Source organism: Nomascus leucogenys, chromosome 8 (genome assembly GCF_006542625.1).
Source record: "Nomascus leucogenys isolate Asia chromosome 8, Asia_NLE_v1, whole genome shotgun sequence".
Lineage (NCBI taxonomy): Eukaryota > Metazoa > Chordata > Mammalia > Primates > Hylobatidae > Nomascus > Nomascus leucogenys.
Window position 1 is genome coordinate 91087894 of NC_044388.1, and position 22562 is coordinate 91110455.

General features: G+C 41.3%; 1 protein-coding gene across 1 annotated transcript in view; it reads right to left on the minus strand.

Moving 5' to 3' along the window:
* The window catches only part of TNC (tenascin C), a 96243-nt gene that overhangs the window by 57002 nt on the left and 16679 nt on the right, over positions 1 to 22562 (minus strand). The window contains exons 2-6 of the mRNA XM_030817701.1: positions 12363 to 12956; positions 7644 to 9053; positions 6023 to 6286; positions 4509 to 4624; positions 3586 to 3742 (exon numbers count right to left, since the gene is read on the minus strand). Coding sequence (XP_030673561.1) covers positions 3586 to 3742; positions 4509 to 4624; positions 6023 to 6286; positions 7644 to 9053; positions 12363 to 12819 — 2404 coding nt within the window. The 5' untranslated portion in view covers positions 12820 to 12956. The remainder of the gene's footprint in view (positions 1 to 3585; positions 3743 to 4508; positions 4625 to 6022; positions 6287 to 7643; positions 9054 to 12362; positions 12957 to 22562) is intronic.

Below are 22562 nucleotides of genomic sequence, written 5' to 3' on the forward strand. Positions count from 1 at the left end.
GAGGACAGAGAGGTTTCAGAGGTTAGGGCCATTGCCTGAGGCTGAGCAGAGAGAGGACTTTGTAACTCTCCAGACCTGTGGGTGAATACTTAGATATATACTAATTGCTTGACTTTATTTTACCTTTCTGAACCTTAGTTTTCAGTTTGATAAGCTATAAGTAGGGATAACAGCAGCTACCTCTAGTGTTTTTGTTTTTGTTTTTTTCAAATCTTAAGAGAGATAAAGCTTGCAAAGCATCTAGCACAGAGCCTGGCCCGTGGATGTCACATGAAAAAAAAAGGTGGTTCTTTTGTTATTATTATTATTATTACTGTTCTCATAAGTTGAGGAAACATGCTTTGGGGATACTTTATTTGAAAAAATGAAATTACTCTCTTTAAATTTTTAATTAGGCAAAACTTCCTGGATGTTTCCTGAAAACTTTTCCATCAGAATTACCAAGCAGAAAAGTGAGGCAATAGACTGTCTTGACAGTGTATGGAAAGTTATTTTTGATAAAAAGAATTCACGCAAGAAAGTCATTGCTATTTCAAGCCTTGCCTGTCTTTGCAGGCTCATCTTGACTTTTTCTGCCCCACCCACTCTGGTGGTGTACTCTGATAGATGCTCAGAGCTCTGGAAGCCCATTATACTGTTGGGCACCACCTGGTCTCTGTACATGCTGTTCTCTCATTTCTTCTTTTTAAGATCATACCTCCCTCTAAAAATCTCCTATGCATCCTTCAAAATCCCACTTACATGTTGTCTCCTAATGAGAAGCCTTTTTTTTAACCCGGCTTCAGTCAGGTAAACACATATTCCCTCCCTGTGGCTGCCACTGTCCTTAAAGAGCATTCTAGTTATCATACCTGTCTCATTGTTTCATAACAGATTTCTGTACAGTTTGAGTCAATTTAGGTGGGGTTATTCATTGACTAAGAGAGTGAGTCTTTTAAATTCCCAGCATAGAGACAGGCACATTCTGGGTATTCAGTGAATCTTTGAATCTTTCTTTCTTCTTCTTCTCCTCTTTTTTTTTTTTTTTTTAATGTTTGTGTTTTCAGCATTGGTTCAGTAAACAATAACAGGTGACAGGAAGTTGGCTTTATACAGGGAATGAAAAGGAACAATAATTTACAGCTGATTGTGAGAAAACTGCAGCCTGTTTTTGAAGTCTAGGTGTTGATACATCAGTCCCAGCTCACAGATGATGTAAAATGCACAATGAAAATGATGTCACAAAAATGGACAGAAGCTGCCTGTTCTATGTTCTTATAGGTGCTAGCAAGCACCCAAACCGTACCTACTACCTTCCTTAGTACCCCTTACATTAAAGAAGTTGGGATTCAGTCAAGGACACTGATATTCCCCTAGATTTGGGAACCCTGAATAGCAGAAACTAACAATGCTCTGTATTTATCAGGTGCAAACATGGTGCTTTGTCATTTATGTCTTGAGTCTTATGACAACCCCACAAGGAGAATACTATAAACCCATTTTTCAGCTGTTGGATCTGGAGCTTAAAGAAATAGATTTTTCCAAGGTGATGGTGAATGGTAAAGATGGAATTCTAACCCAGAGCTGATTGAATCCAAAGCCCATCCTTTTCCCCCTTTACATGACAATACTTCTCAAAAATATTGACCTCAAAAGTAAGTATAATACCACCTTTACATAGATGCCAGACAGAAGGAGCCAAATGTGTTTTGAACTAGAAGTTTAAGGCCCTTTAAATCTGGAAAAAAGGTTAAAGGTTTAAAGGTTTCAGGTATATGTGGTAAATTGCGGCTGGCCGCCGTGGCTCACGCCTGTAATCCCAGCACATTAGGAGGCTGAGGTGGGTGGATCACTTGAAGTCAGGAGTTCAAAACCAGCCTGGCCAACATGGTGAAATCCTGTCTCTACTAAAAATACAAAATGAACAGGTAAATATTTGTCCCCCTATGTTGAAATTTATATGATTAGGCAACTTCAAATGTTGGAATGTTTGTTCTAAAATAAGAAGAAATAAAGCAGACAATTCCCATATTTAGATAAATAAAAGAGCAGTGAAAAAAAAAAGTTCAGTGCACCTTCTCCATAGCAACTAAGCATTTGCTTTGTCTTTTCTTTTCTTTGTCTTTGTGGTGATCTAATGATTTATTTTTTCCTGTTGGTACCTGCTTTTCTACCTACCACAGAGACATGTTGTCAGGATGATGGAAAACACTTGCTTATGAAAGAGAAAATCCTTTGAATTGGCTCTGAGCTAGGCAAAATGTGCAAATATTTAAATGCAAGATGTTCTTTCTTGTCATCAGCAACTGATTTAATTTTTCCAACAACCCCCTGCCAAGAGGGGTTTACTTAATTACTTAAAGAGTCAATTACTTAAAGAGTTGGCGCATATGTTATTTTGAAGAAAATAAAGAGGTTTTCCTATATGGAAGTGCAAAATTATGTATTTTTTTCTTTTTAAAAAATTGCGGCTGGGCACGGTGGCTCACGCCTGTAATCCTAGCACTTTAGGAGGCTGAGGAGGGCGGATCACTTGAGGTCAGGAGTTGGAAACCAGCCTGTCCAACATGCTGAGACCCCCTCTCTACTAAAATACAAAAAAAAAATTAGCCAGATGTGGTGGCAGGAGCCTGTAATCCCAGCTACTTGGGAGACTAAGGCAGGAGAATCACTTGAACCTGGGAGGCAGAGGTTGCAGTGAACTGAGATGGCACCACTGCACTCCAGCCTGGGTGACAGAAAAAAAAAAAAAGTTGTCTCCTGGTAGAGCAACTCCAAATTCAGGTCTTTTTCTCACCAAATGATCTAGTACTGCTAAATCCTATTCTACTCCCAAGAAGTTCTGACATCATTAGTGTTGAATGAAATTTTATTTAGGTTCCCATCGAAGAAATGGAATCAACATTCTGCATAAACCAGAGCCTAGTCAATGTTAGTGGAAATTGGGTTAAAGTTATAAAACTTACCCTGGCTTAAAGTTATGCCCCTGATGGTGTTAACTATGTGATGTTAAAGTGATTTAGCTTCTTTAAGCCTTAACATTAATATCTTCCCTTCCTCTGTCCTACAACTGGGTGCTAATATTAAACTAGTGACACGATAGATTGTTAGCAAATGGGCTTAATTATCTTCAGGTAGTCATGCCCCTTTGAAAGGTGATTGTGAAACTCCTTTCATTAAGAGATGGATCTGTTTCTCTGTTCCTTAAATATAAACTGGCCATGGGATGTGCTTTGATAGAACTGATCTAGTGCCAGTTTTGAACCTGTTCAATAGCTGTGTGAACAGGACCAGCATCCTGGAGAATGAGAGGCCCTGTGAAACAAAGACACCATTCTGGCTGAGGCCATCCCAGGCCAATCCGCCCCTTAAGCACACAGATATATGAGGAGTACAGTCAAGAACAGATAAACTGCTCAGCTGAGCCCAAACCCAAATCACCAACATGCAAAGAATTGTTATTTTAAACCACTGTATCTGGACTTTTAAAAATGTAGCAAAAGTTAAATGATATAGATGCCATATGAGAAGGCACAGTCTCAACCAGGAGGTGCTATGAGGTACAATCAGCCTTATTATTCTATAAGTACTAAAGGTGATACTCACGTGTGGTGGTCACCCTCTTCAGGCCAGGGCCCCGGGTATTGTTTTTCACTATGTGCAGAGATATCTCATACTCTTGCCCAGGAGCTAGACCAGTTTGCCGGTAAGAAGTCTCTGGCCTCCTCAGGCTTTTGGTGATCTCTCCCTCATCTTCTTTATTCTGAGAGATAGAGGCAGCTTGGTAAGACTTAGGGGAGGTGCCAGTCTCTTAATTTATGTGATTCATTCACTCTGCATTCATTCATTCCTTTTTTATTCTTTCATCGATTCATTAGGCACTTACTATGCATCAGATCAGTATGTAAGCTACTGAGGATAAAGAGATGATAAAGACATTTCTCTAGTTTGTTTCTCCCATTCGTAAACCTTTACCCCTTTGTCATGCAAGTCAAGTGACAGAATGTGAGAGCCAAAGGAATTCTGAAGGCACAAGCTCAATCCCTCCTTGGGTAGACTGAAGCCAGCATCAGAGAAGTAGGGTGATTGTTGGATAGTCACACAGCTAGTTGGTGGCAGAGCCTGGGCTTAAATTGAGAGAACAAGTTCCCTGCCTCACATGTACTTTTGGGCCTGGAGAGAAAGGTTGCTCAAATCTGAGATGTACCTTTATTTTGAGGGAGAGACTGTTTCTTCTCTTCTTTGCCTCTGAGTAGAGATTTCTAAGGTGATGACAGACAATTGGAACCTTGAGGTGACAATTTCTATTTGTCTAGGGTCTCAGCCCTAAGTGCTACACTTACTGACTTATTAAAATCAGGGGAAAACCAACATCCCTTAAAATACAGATGCAAACACAGAAGATGCTAATTAGAGCCTTGTCCTCCATCAAAAACTAAGGAAAATGAGTTGATACAGAAGTCTTCAGAACCCTTTGGTCGTCTTTCAAATCCTTGAGATCAAATGGATCTGCTCTTTTTACTCCTTACCATATTCCGGAAGATGATCTCCCAGGTTTCAAAAGCAATGTCTAGAGGATCCCACTCCACTTCCACAGATGTCTCCTTGATGGACTTGAATTTCAGGCCTTCAGGTGCAGGCAAGTCTGTAAGTAACAACATAAATAGAATGTAAGGATAGGGCAGGTGTGTGGGTGGGCAACGGGGCCACGATTCCACTAAACCAGACTGGATGTCTGCAACAGTCAGGGGCTGACAACCAGAGCAGGTGTCCTTTTAAAGCTTCTTCTGGGATGAAGTCTACTATGAGGCTGTATAAAAATTAATATTAGGAAAAATGGTATGATTAATTTGGGCAATTTCATATGGTTAAATCTAAAATGAACACAGGCTTTGGAATCAGACAGACTTGGGGTTAGAATCTAAGCTCCACTATCAATGTGAACTTGAGCAAATTGCACACAATGCTCTAAGCCTGAGTTTATTCACCTGGAAAAAGAAGGTAAATATGTCTACTTCTTGGGAATGCATTGAGGAGTGAGTGATATACTCCACTCCAGTGCGTAGACTGCTGGGCCTGGTTCGTGGCACGCAGAACAAGTTGAATAAATGGTGGCCAATGTTATTATTAAGCAAAAAAAAGGGTCAATTTCTAGCCAGAGCTTGCTTTTTAGATATGAAGGTAATTATACTGATGCTAAACTCATAAACCAGAATGTTTCCACTTAAAGAAAAATAGTCGGTGAGCTCCACTGAAAAGTAATAGAGTGGTTAAGAACATAAACCTGCCAGGACTGCCAGGGTTAAAGTTTTGCCTCTACTCCTTGTTAGCTGCATGATTTGGGATAAGATGCTTAACCATGCAGCTTCAGTTTCCTCATCTGTAAAATGGGGTTAACAATAGCTCCTATTTCATACATATGCTAACTCATATAATGAGGACTCTTTTTTTTTTCTTTCCTTGAGACAGAGTCTTACTCTGTCACCCAGGCTGGAGTACAGTGGCATGATCTCGGCTCACGGCAACCTCTGCCTCCTGGTTTCAAGCTATTCTCTGCCTCAGCCTCCCAAGTAGCTGGGATTACAGGCATGCACCACCAGGCCTGACTAATTTTTGTATTTTTAGTAGAGACAGGGTTTCGCCATGTTGGCCAGGCTGGTCTTGAACTTGTGACCTCAGGTGATCCACCTGCTTTGGCCTCCCAAAGTGCTAGGATTACAGGCATGAGCCACCATGCCGGGCCAAATGAGGACTCTTATACTAACGTAGACTGCTTACAACAAAGTCTGCTACGTAGTAAACACTTGCTAAATGTTACATGTAATGATTTTCTCTGGCAGGAAGTATACAGGAGAGCAAGGAGAAAGATTTTATGGAAAATGAGGGATTTCTTTAAGAAGTGATTCTGTGGACAATTCTAGGCTCTTATTTGGTATAACTATAAAGAACAACTATAGGATTGTAGGGGCCGTGGCGAGGGAGGGTTATACACTGGGTGGGCTGAGGTCAGGTGAGGCTGCCCAAAAGAGTTCTGCTCACTCACATGTGGCCACCCTGGCGCTGACAGGAATGCTTTTCTTGTTCTCCAGGATGGCAAATACACGGATAAAGTACTCCACACCAGGCTCCAGCTCCCGAATGATGGTGGACGTCTGGTCCCCAGGCACACGGAACTGCATTTCCAGGCCGCCCTCGTGGGTGGGCGTGTACACGACAAGGTACTCTGTGACCCGCATCTCATTGTCCCAGGCCAGGTTGACCGTCTCTTCCGTCACTTCTGTCACAACGAGGTCTTTGGGAGGAGACACTGGCAGGAATAAAAAAGGACATCTGGTGTCAACAGTGTGCCCTCTAAAATCTCTCTAGGTTTGTTTGACCTGTCTCTTCCACTGTCAGCCACAGAGGTCTGAAGATCTTCTATTGCCTCTAAAATGCAGATGGCATCAGGGACCCCCTGCTGTGATCCATCTTAAGACCTGTGGTGGCTGTTCCTTAGTCCATTTCCTTCAGGCTGGAGTCCCAGGTCAGCAGTGTGGCCTATGGTGTTCTGGCCTTTCCAACTTTCTGTGCTTCCTGGGTCTTAGCTCAGATGCAGGCTGTTGGCATGGGAAAGTGCAGCCTGAGCCTCACTCCCTGCTCTGAACTTTGAGTTACATGTCCCTAGCACTGGGAGGGTATTTTGGGTACATCTGATCCAACTTTCTTATTTTATAGAGGTGAGTAAGGCAGAAAGACTTGACCAAGCTAGCTCACCTCATCAAGTTTAGAACTTGTATCTTCTCCCTGCCAGCCTGGTGTTCTTTCCAACCAGGCTTCCCTGCTTGGGCCACATTGAACACAAAGCCATTTATTTATGTCTAGATACCAATAAATTTAGTAAAGGCAAAAATTCTCCATTATGACAATTATAATATGCGTGGATGAGAGGAGTACAAAGAAGACACTCATTAAACATGAGCATTAATTTTCTCTCCTGTGTTTAGGGTTTACTAAGCACTTACTATGTACCAGGTCCCATACTAGCTGCTAGAAATAGTGCCCTTTAAGGATAGGAGCTTACAGTATTTAGGATTAAAAAAACAAAACAAACAAAAAAACAAAACCAGTTACAAAAGACAATTAAAAGATAGGTCAATCTTGTAGATAATAGGCATTTGGTCTTTAGCTGGGTATGCATTTGAAACAGTTGTTTTTATGTAATCTCACTGCATATTCAATTTAGCTGATTTTTTACGTCCATCCAAATAGAGAGATTTTGTTTACTGTTGGTTTGATGTCAGTGGAGAGTAGGAAATAAAGTTGATATTTAGCAAAAGAGAGGTTATCCCTTTATCTACCTCATCTTGAACACTAGATGTTAAACTCTGTGTAGATGAGTTAGGCAGACTCGAATACCAGCTCTATGATGTGTCAGCTGTGTGTCCCTGGGACAATTATATAACCTCTCTGAGCCCTTTAGCCCTTAAATAGGTCACCTGGTAACAACTGAATGACAGGGCCCCCTTAAAGAGTCATTATGGGTGTGTGTTTAAATGGATATATTAATATGTACAAAGAATCAGTGTGTATGTATGTTTATAAATATAAACGTAGTTTTCCAACCCATACTAGGAGTCCACTCCATCATAACCATTATCATGCTCGTCTGCGATAATGGGACTCACCCTCTGAGCAGTCTTCTCCAGTGTAGCCCTCGTTGCAGATGCAGCGGCCTGAGACGCATTGTCCTAAGTTGCTGCAGTCATTGGGGCAGGAGCGCTGGCCACAGTCCAGGCCTGTGAAACCCTCATGGCAGATGCACTGGCCGTCCACACAGTGGCCTTGGCCATGACAGTCACTGGGACATCTTTGCTCCTTGCAATCTTTGCCCATGAATCCTTCATGGCACACACACTGCCCATTCACACAGCGACCCCGGCCATGGCAGTCATTTGGACAGGAGAGTTCTGCGCAGTCAGGGCCGGTGAAGCCATCTTCACAGACGCACTGTCCGTCCACACAGCGGCCCCTGTTGCTGCAGTCCCTGGGGCACTGGCGATCCCGGCAGTCTTCCCCTGTGTAGCCGTCATCACAAACACACATGCCATTCACACAGCGGCCATGCTGGTGACAGTCATTGGGGCAGCTCATGTCACTGCAGTCATAGCCCTTGAAGCCTTGCTCACATACACATTTGCCCTCTACACAGCGGCCCCGACTGTGACAGTCATTGGGGCACCGTAGCTGGCTGCAGTCCTCCCCAGTATAGCCCTCATCACACACACACTGCCCATTGACACAGCGGCCACGGCCACTGCAGCCATTGGGGCACTTGAGCTCCCCACAGTCAGCTCCCGTGAAACCATCATCACACTCACACTGCCCGTCTACACAGCGGCCATGATTGTGACAGTCAGCAGGACACCTCTTCTCGCTGCAGTCCACACCGGCAAAGCCCTCATCGCATACACACTGCCCCTCCTCGCACCGGCCCTGGCCGTGGCAGGCATGTGGGCAGGTGAGTTTCCCGCAGTCTTCACCGGTGAAGCCTTCTTCGCAGTAGCAGGTGCCATTGATGCAGCGGCCCCGGTCGAAGCAGTCATTGGGGCAGATGAGCTCACTGCAGTCTTCGCCTGTGAAACCCTCATCACACACGCACTCATTCTCCACGCATCGCCCACGGTTGTAGCAATTGTTGAGACACAGAGGCTTGTTGCAGTCATCGCCTGCAAAGCCATCATGGCACACACACAAGCCATCTACACACGTGCCGTGCTCCTCACTGCAGGGCACTGGGCAGATTTCCCGGCTGCAGTCAGCCCCGGCATAGCCTTCGAAACAGATGCAGACTCCATTCACGCACTTGCCCTGGTCATTGCAGTCTCTGGGGCAAGCCAGCTGGCTGCAGTCCTCGCCCGTGAAGCCCTCGTCACAGATGCACTGCCCATCAATGCACTGGCCTCGAAGGTGACAGTTGCCTGGACATTCGGGCTCAGAGCAGTTGGGGCCTTTCCAGCCAGGTTCGCAGACACAGCCACATCCTTCAGTGCTGAAGTTGCCCCGACCGCTACAGAAGGGCCTGGTGTCCAAGCGGCCTGCAACAAAAGAAACAGAAGTTCTCAGCCAGGCTTAAGCAGCCACATTTCTCAGTATCTACCCAGGGCACCCAGATTCAAATTCAACTGAAGGATGGTTGCACCCTCAGGCTCCATCTGGCTTGAGAACCATTTGTTGTAGTGTGTGAAATCAGATGAGACTCACATCCTGTTATACCAAGTAGGAACTCATAACCTGAACTCCCCGAAATTATAGGCTTGTATGCCAAAACAGTGTGTGATTATGCATAGGGGTGTGTATGTGTGTATTCCCACCCCTGGGGAGCGGATTCATAGTTTTTGTCACATTTGCAAGAAGTCTTACTATGATGATTATGAGTCACTGCCTTGTGGAATGCATTAGGCTGGGGCTATGTTACTCTTTCTTTCTTTCTTTCTTTCTTTCTTTCTTTCTTTCTTCCTTCCTTTCTTTCCTTCCTTCCTTCCTTCCTTCCTTCTTCTTTCTTTCTTTCTTTCTTTTTTTGACGGAGTCTACGCTCTGTCACCCAGGCTGCAGTGCAGTGGCGCCATCCTTGCTCACTGCAAGCTCCGCCTCCTGGGTTCATGCCATTCTCCTGCCTCAGCCTCCTGAGTAGCTGGGACTCCAGGCGCCGGCCAACACGCCTGGCTAATTTTTTTGTGTTTTTAGTAGGGACGGGGTTTCACCGTGTTAGCCAGGATGGTCTCGATCTCCTGACCTCATGATCTGCCTGCCTTGGCTTCCCAAAGTGCTGAGATTACATGCCTGAGCCACCACGCCTGGCCACTATGTTATTATTTCTTTAGTGCCTCGTCAAGGCCAGGCACATAAAAGATGCCCAAGAAATAGTTGTTGAACTGAATGTAATTCTGACTTTTTGATTCAATATCTATGCCACATTTGGCAAGGGATTTAGACTATCTGGAGCTTAGTTTTCGTATAGGTGAAGTTGGGCCAATAGCCCACTTCCTTGGGGTATATCCAAGTTAAGTAAACCCCTTAAGAGCTCACTCTTGTGTCCTTGTTATTTTTTTCTGTTTTCTTTTCCAAAGATTTTTTGTGGAAGGTTGGCTCAAGTTGGTATGTGGGTTTATATAATCAAAACATTCTAATTTTCCACAACTAAAATGAGGTAGCTAATGGCTTTCTAATTCTATAAGGACACCTTTCAGTTTGGCTGTGTCCCCAGAAAAGTATCGTGCCTTTATCTTTTATTTCTTTCTATCCTGAAGGCTAAGTGGAGGTCAACTTGAAGAATGTGGAGTCAAGGTTGACATTACTTGAGCCCCTTGAGGCCCAAATATTGCCTTAGCTCAGTTTGCAGAAGTCATTGGTCTGATCTCCATGGAGCTTAAGGAGAAGAAACAAACCCCACTTCTACATTCTCTGCACTAGAATGTATTCACTCTATAGTCTCTGTACCTAGAAACAGCTTGTATTAATATATTTTATCTCCTTCTTGACAGCAGGAACAAATAATTTTTTTTAAAAAAAGCTGATTTGTAAAGTGAGAGTCTAAGTATGTACTGTCTAGTATGGTGGCCCTTGGCCACATGTGGTTATTAGGCATTGAAACATGACTGGTCTAAATTGAGATGTTCTGTAAGTGTAAAATACACATTAGATTCCAAATAGTATAAAATAATAGACTAAAAAATATCCATGAATAATTTTTATATTGATTTCAGGCTGAAAAACCAATATTTTGGCTATGGTGAATTAAATAACAGATGATTAAAATTATGTTTGTTTCTTTCTCCTTTAACATGACTACTAGAAAATTTAAGATTACACGTGTGACTCATATTTTCATTAGACAGCACTGCTCTAAACAATCATTTTAACTGACTACTTAGCATTACTCCTACTGTGTATTCTCATCTGCATTTTTCCAGGGAGTTGACAGAAGTGGAAGATAAACTAACTTTTGCCTAAAGAAAACGTTTTTAAAAATTTCCTTAGAAACCTAGAGACTGTCCTGCAGAGCTGTAAGACTATTTCTCTTAGGGTGGTTAGGTTTACTCTTGAAATAATTGTTGAAGAACATTTTGGTAATTTTTTTCTGAGTGGCAGAAACAGACGTTCAGCTCTAATTTGAAGTTGTTGAAACTCATGTAGCTTTATCAACTTTAGTTATTGGAGATAAAGACATAATTCCAAAGCAGCAAAATTCCTTGAAGTAGGATGCATGTGGAAACAGGGCATCCATGGGAGAGTATGAGCTCTGGAGACACACGGGCACATGCAAAATCCCTATCTCTTTCTCTCTTTTTTTTTTTTTTTTTGGATGGTGTTTTGCTCTTGTCACCCAGGCTGGAGTGCAATGGCATGATCTCAGCTCACTGCAACCTCTTCTTCTCGGTTTCAAGTGATTCTCCTGCCTCAGCCTCCTGAGTAGCTGGGATTACAGGCATGCACCACCACACCCTGCTAATTTTGTATTTTTAGTAGAGATGGGGTTTCACCATGCTGGCCAGGCTGGTCTTGAACTCCTGACTTCGGGTGATCTGCCCGCCTTAGCCTCCCAAACTGCTGGGATTACAGGCGTGAGCCACCGCACCCAGCCAAAGACCCTATTTCTTATTGCTCTTTGTGCCATCTTGTGCCAGTGGGTTAATCCCTTTGAGACTCATTTCTTTGATCTGTAGAAGAGGACTTATCTTCTCCTCATCTAATCTTTACCTTAAAGGGCTGTTGGGAGGATTAAATGAGATAATACAACAGTGCCTGTTACACAGAGGGAGCTTATATGATTGTAATCATTGTAATTGCTATTAAATTGGAACTTTTTTCTAATTCTTATAGACTCAGCACTATCAGAGGCAGCACTGTGCATTTGTAGGAATACCAAAATGTGAGGAACTCAACTCCTTATTGGAGGACCTTCAGGAATCCCATCCTCTTTCCAGGCCTCAGTTTCTCTATTTGTAAAATGAGGTGATGGGGCCACACCAGTACCTATCAGAGAGTGCTCTCTGGGGTAGAAATTTCATGGCGTACTCATAGGTTTTGGGGTAGAAAGTGGGTAGATTTCATGGTCAAATATGTTTTAGAAACTTATAATTAAGGTAAAATAGGGTTTTTCAAAGCAGGACTTATCAGAAGCCTGAAAATTCCTCTGAGAAGCCGTTGTCGCCATGACTCCCCCAAGCAGGAGAGAGATGGCTGCAGTCTCCACACTTATTTGAACATAAAATCTCTTTGTAATGAACACTCTGGGAAGCTAGTTTTCTAGTGAGCCCACTTTGGAAGCAAGCGATGGATGCTGCTATGCTCTTCATTTCTCCATATTTGCACAGTGTGGGACTGGACGGGCCGCCAACTCATACCTGTGGCAGGCTGGAGACAGCAGCCCGCTCCTGCAGTACATTGCTCCCTCAGGGAAGACACCAGGTTCTCCAGCTCCTCCAGTCTGCTCAGCAGCTCCTTAACATCAGGGGCTGCGGCACAGCCACAGGCCCGGCGGGGGATGTTGATGCGATGTGTGAAGACAATCTGGTTTTCCCCATCCACCGTGTGCTCCTGGAAGCTTTCGCTGGGCTCTGAAGGCGGGGCCAGGTCTTTCTCCCCACTGGCTGACTCCAGATCCACTGAACACTGGGATCCCACCGGCAGCTTGATGTTGTAAACATGGTTAAACACCACTGGCTGGTTCTCCTCTGGCAGGGTGGCGTTCACCCCACTCTGTCGCTTGTGCCGGATGACTTTCTTGAGGACCCCACCTTCGGTAGTGAGGGCAAGGAAAGCAAGAAAGACACCTGCCAACAGCTGAGTCATGGCCCCCATGGTGGAGGTGGGTTTGGCTGGATGGCTGCTGGGGCTCTTGGGCTCTAGGGTGTCTCACTCTCAGCAGAATTGGGGGTTTAGAAGCACAGGGTAGACTTCAAATCAGTTGTCACTGATCTTCTTGAAAGAATTATTTTCTACAAGCAAAGACGAACAAAAAAAATTATGAGTATCTACTATTGAATATATAGAATATCTACAATTCCAAGTGAATTTTGATTTTATATCCCTGTATTTGAAGCTCTCCTGATAATCTTTCATTATATACTCTTGAAATAACATACAGTGGTCTCTAAAAGAACTTTGTCACTTGAAGGAATGATTTCACTCACTATTCAACTTCTGCAAATTTAAGGAGACAGAAAAATAGAGAGAAAAAGGTAAAATATTGAAATAAAATAGACATAGGTTTGTATCTTGGCTGTAGCTCTGGTCCCTTGGATAAGTTATGTAATTTTTCTTTGCCTTATTTCACTTTCTGTATAGTGAAGATCATAGTTGCTAATGACAGGGTTGAAAGAATGATGTAGAAGTTATTTGTGTATTCATTAATTCCTTCAGTATTTACTATGTCCTCTGAGTGAATTATTACAGTGTTATAAAGGCCCTAGTCCCGGTAGATGTTCAGTAACTCTTGCCTCTTATTAGTGATTTTCAAAACTGATTTTCTCCCCATCTGCTGGTTCTCTTCGGTCATGGGAGGCAGAGGTTAAAATAAAGGACTCTAGGAGGCAAACTGAGTTTTAATCCCAGCCGAGCTTCTTACTAATTGTGTGACTGTCAGCATAGCATTCAGTCTACTCCTCTGCACCTCAGTTTCCCTGTTCCTTGGTTTATTTCCAAAACCTTCAAAAGTCCAGTTTTTAGAAGAGCCTGACTGAATATTCCTGAACCAGTTGTCTAAACTGAGGTTCACAGCTCAGAAAGGATGTCTGAGAGCCCCTGATGTCTTCTCCAATCAATAAGTACTTATACCATTTTTACAGAGGTCTGAGGGTGGTAGAAATAAATATAAGACCAAGTGTATACATACCATCAGGGAACTTAACAATAGAATTAAGAAGAAAATGGAATCATCCATCCAGTACTTAAGAAGCAAAGCAAGAAAGAATGTATAGGATTTGTTTCGTGGTATAGAGTATAACTGCCTATGGGGTTTGAAAATAAAAAGGAATGGTCAAGAGAAAGGTGGGACATAGCTTATGGGAAAGGGAGGGTAAAATTTAAGCTGAGCCTTAAATAGTGAGAAGAATTAGATGGGAACAGAATATGGAGGAGAATATGCTACCATGAAGCAGTTCTCACTTTGCCAAGTTATCTTATTCATCTCTCTTAGAGCTATTCACCAGTATGGGCAATCAGGTAGCACAGAAAAGGGGACTTGTCAGAGGTAGTTGAGAAACTAAATAAAGACAGGAAGAAATGGCAGTTATAATATTTACTAAAACAATGCTATGGAGGCATGTGAGAATGATCTATACATGATATGAAGTCTTTCATGGTTTTCTTTAATCAGGAGATGCACCTGAGTAAAATTCAAATGATAATTGAAGAGCTATTTTTTAAATTAATTAATTAATTAATTTATATTATTTATTTATTTTATTTAATATCTGCAAAAACAAAAACAAAAAAAGAAACAAAAAATACCCAACCCTCTTCTGACCATGCTTTCTCATTGAAATTAGCTTCTTAACTAACAATGTGTGGGTCTGTAATGTAGGTAAGGCCACTGAATGAAGATTATTACAAAAAAGAAGACTTGGCATGTTCTCTCCTTTCAAACCAATTTGGCCATCTTACGTGTTTACTGGACAAATATTTATTGGCTGCATAATCTACTAGAATGGCTGCTCTAACTCTCTTCACTTTCACAAAGTTCTACTTTCCCACCCCTTTCCCATCAATTCTTAGCTTTTTTTTTTAGAAAGGGCCATGGGCCAAGCTTGAAATGTTTTTGGACTTCTCCCCAACACTTTTCTGTGTGTTGCTAAATGACTTAAATTTCCATCTAAAAAGCCATTATAGTTGCTGATCGAGACTCCCAAGGCAATGAGTTTAGGGTAATAATGACCAGAGTGTGAGCAGAGTGAGGATTTCTCACTGTGTGTTTAAGAGATGTGCACTGGTGCCACCAAATGTTGCATTGTTGGGGGAAAGGGTACGTTATTCTTGAGCATTGTGTATTTCCTGTTGGCTCATGGTGGTCTGAGGGCAGGTGGGTGTTTTTGTACTTTGGGAAAAATCCATTATATTTGCAGTGTTGTAGAAAATGGTTAGGCTTTGGAATTAGGCGTATCTGGGTTCAAATGTCACTCACTAGCCCTGTAACTTTGACAAGCTACTTATCCTCTCTAAACCGTGACCTCATTTACAACACAGGAGTCAAAACCTTTCCAGAGAAAATTAAGGATTAGAGACCTGTACATAAAGTACCCAGCATGGTGTCAAGCCTGTAGTAGGCACTCATTAAACAGTATTTCCTATTTTGTTGCACTCCTGGGAACAAAATCTAACAAGAGTCCATGTCAATAGCCTCCTTTTACTTAAGCCTGAGCTTGACCGCCTAGTTGAATACAGTCCTAAACTCAGCAGCAACTTGGATCTAGATCAAAGAGGAGCTGCAGAAATCACTGGTGGGTGAGGAGGTAAATTTACTACAACTAGAAATATTTATATGAGAGAAGGAAAAATAGGGAGCAAATAATGACCTTTAAGAATGTAAAATATTCTCATGCAGACAACTGGCTGTTTTAAGTCTCCTTTGTGGATGAACCCAGGGAAACTTACTTGAGATTGCAGTTGGAGGTATTTAGGTCAGACATGAAGAATAATGCTCTGATAGTAGGACTTTTATAATTTTGGAATGAGCAACTTATTCTACAAAGACTCTTTAGAAAACACAAACAGATTCTCATCTTTATAGAAAATTGATCAGCAATAAAAGGTCTGGAAAATATCTTGTAGGAGGAAGGACTACAGACCTGGGCATGTTTATTTTGTAGTTGAGAAAACCAAGGTTGAGTGGGTCAGAGTTACCATGTATAAATCCTGGCAAAGCAGGCACTGGCTTGCCTCTTGTAGCCACTAAGGACAGAACAAGTGCCTGCGTGTATGTGTGTGTGTGTGTGTGTGTGTGTGTGTGTGTGTGTGTGTGTTTATGTGCCGGGGATGGGGCAGGGAGGGAGGGCTGGTTATGAGAAGACAAATTCCAGCACAGGAGAAAGACTTTTCTAGTTGGAATTGGTACCCAATAGAAAGGTCTTCTTTGAGAATGTAGCAGCTTCCAAAGCACCAGAATGTAAATAGAATGGCATTGAAGGGCACAAGTTTTATAGGCAAATTGTCTTAGGTTTGAATTACTGTTTGATCACTTCCCGTTCCTTGTGCAAGGTTATCATCTGTGACCATAAGCCAGAGTACTGTCATCAATAAATGTGTTAAGGGAGTCCTCATAGGATCATTGTGAAAAGTGCATGAGATAATGTGTGTGAAAGAAATGGCACAGTCTTTGGTAGCAGTAGGAGCTTAATAAAGGGAAACATTTGTAATGAAAAATATGGACTTTAATGAATGTGTGTTTTTTTTTCTAGGATTTTCTTTCTCCTAACCTTTGAAACCCCTACTTTGGCATATGTCTGTTTTTAAGCAAAGACAAAAGTTCTACAGCAAAGTGAGAACTTTTCCTCTCTCAGTGATCCCAGAAAATATGTATGCCCTGGTATATATATACGTGTGTATATACACACGTATATATATACACACATATATATACACACGTATATATATACACACATATATACGTCTATATATACACACATATATACGTCTATATATACACACATATATATACGTCTATATATACACACATATATATACGTACATATATACACACATGTACGTATATATGTACGCATATATATACACACATATATACGTATATATGTATATATACATATATGTGTGTATATATATGCGTATATATATACGTGTATATACATATATGTGTGTATATATATGTGTATATATATATACGTACATATATACACACATATATACATATATATGTGTGTATATATGTACGTATATATATATCTCCATATATAATATTATAGTTGCTCCAATTATATTACATATAATATTATAATATGTAACCCAACATATTACGTATTATAATACAATGAAAGATAATATAATATAGATAATATAATATTACATATCATATTATGTATGTAAGTGCCTATATATCTTTCATGGTGATATTTAAGGATCTGGTAAGTCAATGATTGCAAAGAAGGGTATCAGGAAGAGACATAGCCTTTGCATTGGCACAAAACACAGATTTTTGGGGTCCCATATCCAGGACAAAGCTATTTCCAAGCTAAGCATGTTGTGCTGCTTTTTGCTCCACCTCATCTTATGTATCTAATGCAAAACAAGACACACTTGTGTCAGACTTTGCTTTCTTTCTTTATCAAAATTAATTTTTAGAGTCAAAGAAATACCTGTGAATTATGAAATTGTTTTTGTGAGATTTTCTATGTATCTCCATCCCTGTCAATGTCTCAAAAGCTAGTTAATCTGGTGAAAAAAAATCCACAATAAAAACTTCCCATGAGATAGAAAATTTAAAAAGACATAAAACACTTCGAATTCATTGGTCTTGAGCTGCTCTGTCTGATATGCCACATGTGATTATTAAAATTAATGAAAATTAAATGCAATTAAAAATCTCGTTCCTCAGTTGTATCACTGACATTTCAAGTACTTAATAGCCCATGGGGCTTGTGGTTACAATATGAGACAGTGCAGATGAAGAACATCTCTATCATCCAAAGAAGTTTTATTGAGCAGTACTGGTTTAGAGGATTGCTTGTTTTACTAAGTGCATGGTACAAAATGAGGAAACTGAGACTCAAAGTGATCAAGAAGAGTCTATAAGAAAGTTTCAATGTTGTTAAGTTTCTTGACTAATGAAAATGGGTGAGTACCTCAGACACAAGAGCCCAGAGATTAGGGAGAAAAAACAGCTTCTTTTTAGCGACTAACTCACTTAACTATAGCAAGCATGTATGTGCATTGTAGTTTCCATACCTTACATGTTTGAACATATCCAGGTACAAGTGAGAAGCAATCCTCAAGGCTATTGTCCTTTGCAGATCTGAAGAGATAACTACCCTGTGTCAGATCAGCATCCTTTCCCCCAGCCTTGTCCTTGGGTTAAGAAATATTTTTTCTTCCTCCCTCTGCACGCCTTAGAGTCTCATAAGAATCTTCTCCCCATGTCAAACTAAAACCAAGTTGCTCCAGGAACCACTCTGGCCAAGTCTAACGTCTCTTTCTGTCTGCTTCAGCCTATCTTTAGAAGCTGGAGGAGCTTGTCAAAGACAACTCATGACTCCCGTTTCTCTGCTGTCCCTGCACTGCTGTGCTCCAGAGTTTTGAGGGCACTCAGTCCATATCCTTCAGCCATCTAAACATTTCCATTAATGAAGCAGCTGCGTGTAGGGGAAAGAGTCTGGTCTTTCAAGTAAAATAAACCTGTGTTCGAATCCAGTTCTATCACTTTAGCAGCTGCTCCCTATGGCCATTCCCTTTCCCCTCTTAACCTCACTTTCCCCGCCTTCTCTCCCTGGGGATACATATGTCTATCTCATAGTGTTGCAGGAGAGTGGGATGAAATGAGAAGACATATGTTAAGCTACTGACACAGTGCCTGGCACACATTAAGGTGTGCTTAATATGTGGTAGCTAATGATAGCAGCAGCAGTAATAACAACACTGATCAAATAGAGAATAGATCAGAAAGAAAACCTTGTATCCAGAAGGGATAGGGGAATCAGGGAGATACATTCATGACTATAACGAGTAACAAGAGATTGGCCAACTCTTATCCATTGAGGGTCCCAAGAAAGACATCTCAAAAAAGTGGCATTTGAAAGATGGCCAAGATTCTGAAAAATGGTTGGATACAGCTCCAGTAGGTGGGTTCAAATTGAAGCCTATAGCACCCTAGAAAAAAGAAACACCATGAAAAAAGGCAAAGAAGTTGGAGTGCATGGGTGGTGAGGAGAATTAAGAAGATAGCTGTAATAATAGTGGCATCTCCTTGTGGGTGCTGGATACATGCCAAGGTGGTGTAGCATGCAGGGAATATGGAGAGGTCTTGTTCTACTAGGGTATAAAATAATGCATAGGAAAGCGGAAAGGTAGAGACTACATGGTATTGGCAGAAGCCATGTTGGGAAGGATATAAAAGATCAATATGAAGAGCTGGTACTTAACTCAGTAAGCAATATGGCACCTCTGTAAGTCTAGGTGCCTAACTGCTCACAGTTAGTCATCTGTTGAGAAGGCTGGGTAGAATATAGGCTTTAATATTTAGTCCCCCATTCTCCAAATACCTGGTACATTTATGGCCTCAGCCCGCTACAAAAAATAAGAAGATAAAAACAATGGTCCTGAAAGCTTTTGTGGGGAGTGTGGGGTAGGAGAGGGGTTAAATGTTAAGCTTTAATCTTATTTCAATTGCCTTGGTATTAAATGTTATCAGTGCTGAATCATTTCTTCAGATTTTGGCATTATAGACTTTTATTCAGAGCATTACTGTGAGATAACAATTTATCAGGTTGGGAAACCAAGGCCAGTGTCATGCCAGTCTTAATGGCTTTTTAGCACATAATTTTATACATTAAGATGCCTCTTGGCTTGCTGTCAAATCCTTCTTTTTTTCTCTTTTACTAGTAGAGCTGTTTGGTAGCTAACCTTTTGGAAGCAGCAGGGAATAGGCTAACAGTTATTTTTGGGCACCTCACTGCAGGACAAAGATCATTGCTAGATGAAGAAATCAAAAATCTGAATTTTTCCCTGGTCACAGCTGGAGAATAAACAACTTCATTTTTAGATAAAGATGAAACTTCCAACTGGCTAGAATCATATTTCAGAATTAGTTACTTATGACTTCATTTTTAGTAGCTCATGGAATATATTTATCTTGTTGACTTAAGCACGTACATGAAATATTCTAGGTTTGGGAGGACAAGGAGAATTCCTATTGTTTAGAAATGCAGATGAATTTGTTTCGACATCATTTTGGCAACCCATGAGGCAGCTTATACCAAATTTTTCTTCTCGCTTACAGGCCAAAGAGTTTTATTGTGCATGGCCTGTCAAGCGTAGAGTTGCTTACATGGGTGTTCTTAAATGTCCTAGAAATTCCTCACCCTTTGTCCTTCCCAACATCCATAAATTCCTTTTTGGAATGTGTCAGGAAGAGAGAGGAGCCAGGAAACAGCCTTAAGTGTGGATTTTTTTTTTTCCTGAGGACATCTGATCTCCATAGTTGAGTGAGTCCAGTGCAACCTGTGTCATAAAAGAATTGAGAAAACTAACTGCCAAAGCAAAGACCCTCCTAACCCTAGGTGTTTGAAGAATTTCAGAACTGAGAAGTGGTTATCCATTTAGGCAGCACAGTGGCTTAACTGGTGCCCAGTTAAGGTGCTGGGGGAGCCAGTGATTATCCAAGAGGACTAAGAATTAATTTTTAAATGATTTATTCTTGCATTCAACAGAGATGTGTTGAACAAGTGTAAGAACAGGCTATGGGATAGCCTAGTGGTGGTGGGGTGTTTCAGAAGCCAATGATGGATAGGTCTTGCCCTTAATGAACTCATGGTCAGGTATAGAAAGCAGACATGTAAACAGACGCTTGTTGTGAAGAATGATAAATACTAACATGGATAAATATCCAAGAAACATCTGTACAATGTTTGAGGATATCTGCTCTAGCATCAGTCAAACACTGTTAGATCCTTACTCTGCCACTTGGTATTAATTTGAACCACATGGAATCACCACTCTTTTAGGTCAGAAATAGTTGGATAGTAGCAAATCCACAGGGTTCCATCCAGTAGCTGTTTTGGTTGTGTAACATTGCCTGTCTGGGCCTTAATTTTCACATTTGTAAAATGGTAACACTAATATCAACTGCACAATAAAGTTCTTTCAACTGAAAGTGAGAAAAATGAGATAATACAGGCAAAACACTCAGTAGCCAATACTTAAAAGGATGGAGACCTTAGCAACTGGTGTGTATTGGTATTATATGATTATTCTGTCTTATGCTTGGAGACAGCATTTCTAACAGAAGGCTAGTCTCTGAAGGATGAGATTTGTAAGACAAATCTGGGAAGCCCTCTCTTTCCCACTGTTGCTTTTTCCATGGAAATGTATAAATCTTAGTATTTCAATTTGTCAAGTACAGGGACACTCTAAAATTTTTAGGAAAATGAGGAGGCTGTGGCTACAGCCCTGGTTTTCCTCCTATCCTATCTCTTCTAACTCAGTAGCAAGAAAAGCAAATGAATTAGCCTGGGGTGGGGCTCTTTTCTGGGAGGTCAGGACCCTGGCCAAAGTTCCTCAGGGGCAGTGCTGCTGTTGGGATGGCTGTCCATGCTGCTAAGCCAGGGCTTTCTACTGAATAGACTGCCTGTGGTTTAGTCTTTCAAGACTGTGTTCCTAACGGGAAACATTTGGCCCAGCTTCTCAGTACTTTCCAAAGACACAGACAGACATCAAATTATAGAATCAAAATCATGCTTGAGCAGGACTTAGAAGCAACTGTAGAAGATCATTGGGTATAGGCATGGCAAGTCTGTGGCACAAAACACTTCATTCTAGTGCATGGGGCAGACACAGCTAATCGGTAACAACACAGTTCTGAGGAGCCCCACTTAATCATTCTGAATCATCACTTCAGGCAGCCAATTAAGTAGTACATAAGTAGAGGTAGTATATCACATGAAACTTATTTGCCATAATACCTAGTTATGTAAGAGAATAACTGAATTGAAACACCCAGAGAGAGTCACTAGCTAATCAGTGGTGACTTTACTAATTAACTATTAAAGCTGATATTAAAATCCAGAGATTTTGCCTTTGGGTCAAGGAATTCGAATAAGATCTATCTCTTCTTCTAGACCATTGGGAGGCCTTCAAAAAGGAGTGCATATGTACGGCATGGTGACTACAGTTAATACTAACGTATTGTATACTTCAAATTTGCTAAGATAGTAGTAGGCCTTAAGTGTCTTTATCATTGACGCACAGAGGTAACTATGTAAAGCGATGGATGTGTTAATTAGCTTGAATCTGGTAATCATATCACAATGTATACATATATTAAATCATCATGTTGTATACCTTAAATGTATAAAATTTTAATTTTAATTTGTCAATTATACCTCAATAAAGCTGGGGGAAAAAAGCTTTTAAAAAGTGCATATGAAAGCCTTTCAGTAATTCTTAGTCTGAGGTCATTGTAATGATCTCCAGAGAGAAATATCGGTGGTGGGATCCCGGAGAGCATTTGTGTTAAAGTATTTCTAGACTTCTTGGCCCTGATGAGTTTTTTACTTTTCTGTCTATCTATCCATCAATTCATCCAACTATCTACTTTTTTGGTACATACGTGCCAAGCCCTGAGTTAAGTATGAATGATACAGCACCGAAGAAGATAAACATGTTCTGTATAATCACAAAGCTCATAATTTCCTCCCAAAGAGTCACAAAATACAATTTATTTATTTATCGAGATGAAGTCTTGCTCTGTTGCCCAGGCTGGAGTGCAGTGGTGCAATCTCAGCTCATTGCAACTTCTACCTTCCAGGTTCAAGTGAGTCTCTTGTCTCAGCCTCCTGAGTAGCTGGGATTACAGGTGCCCACCACCACGCTTAGCTAACTTT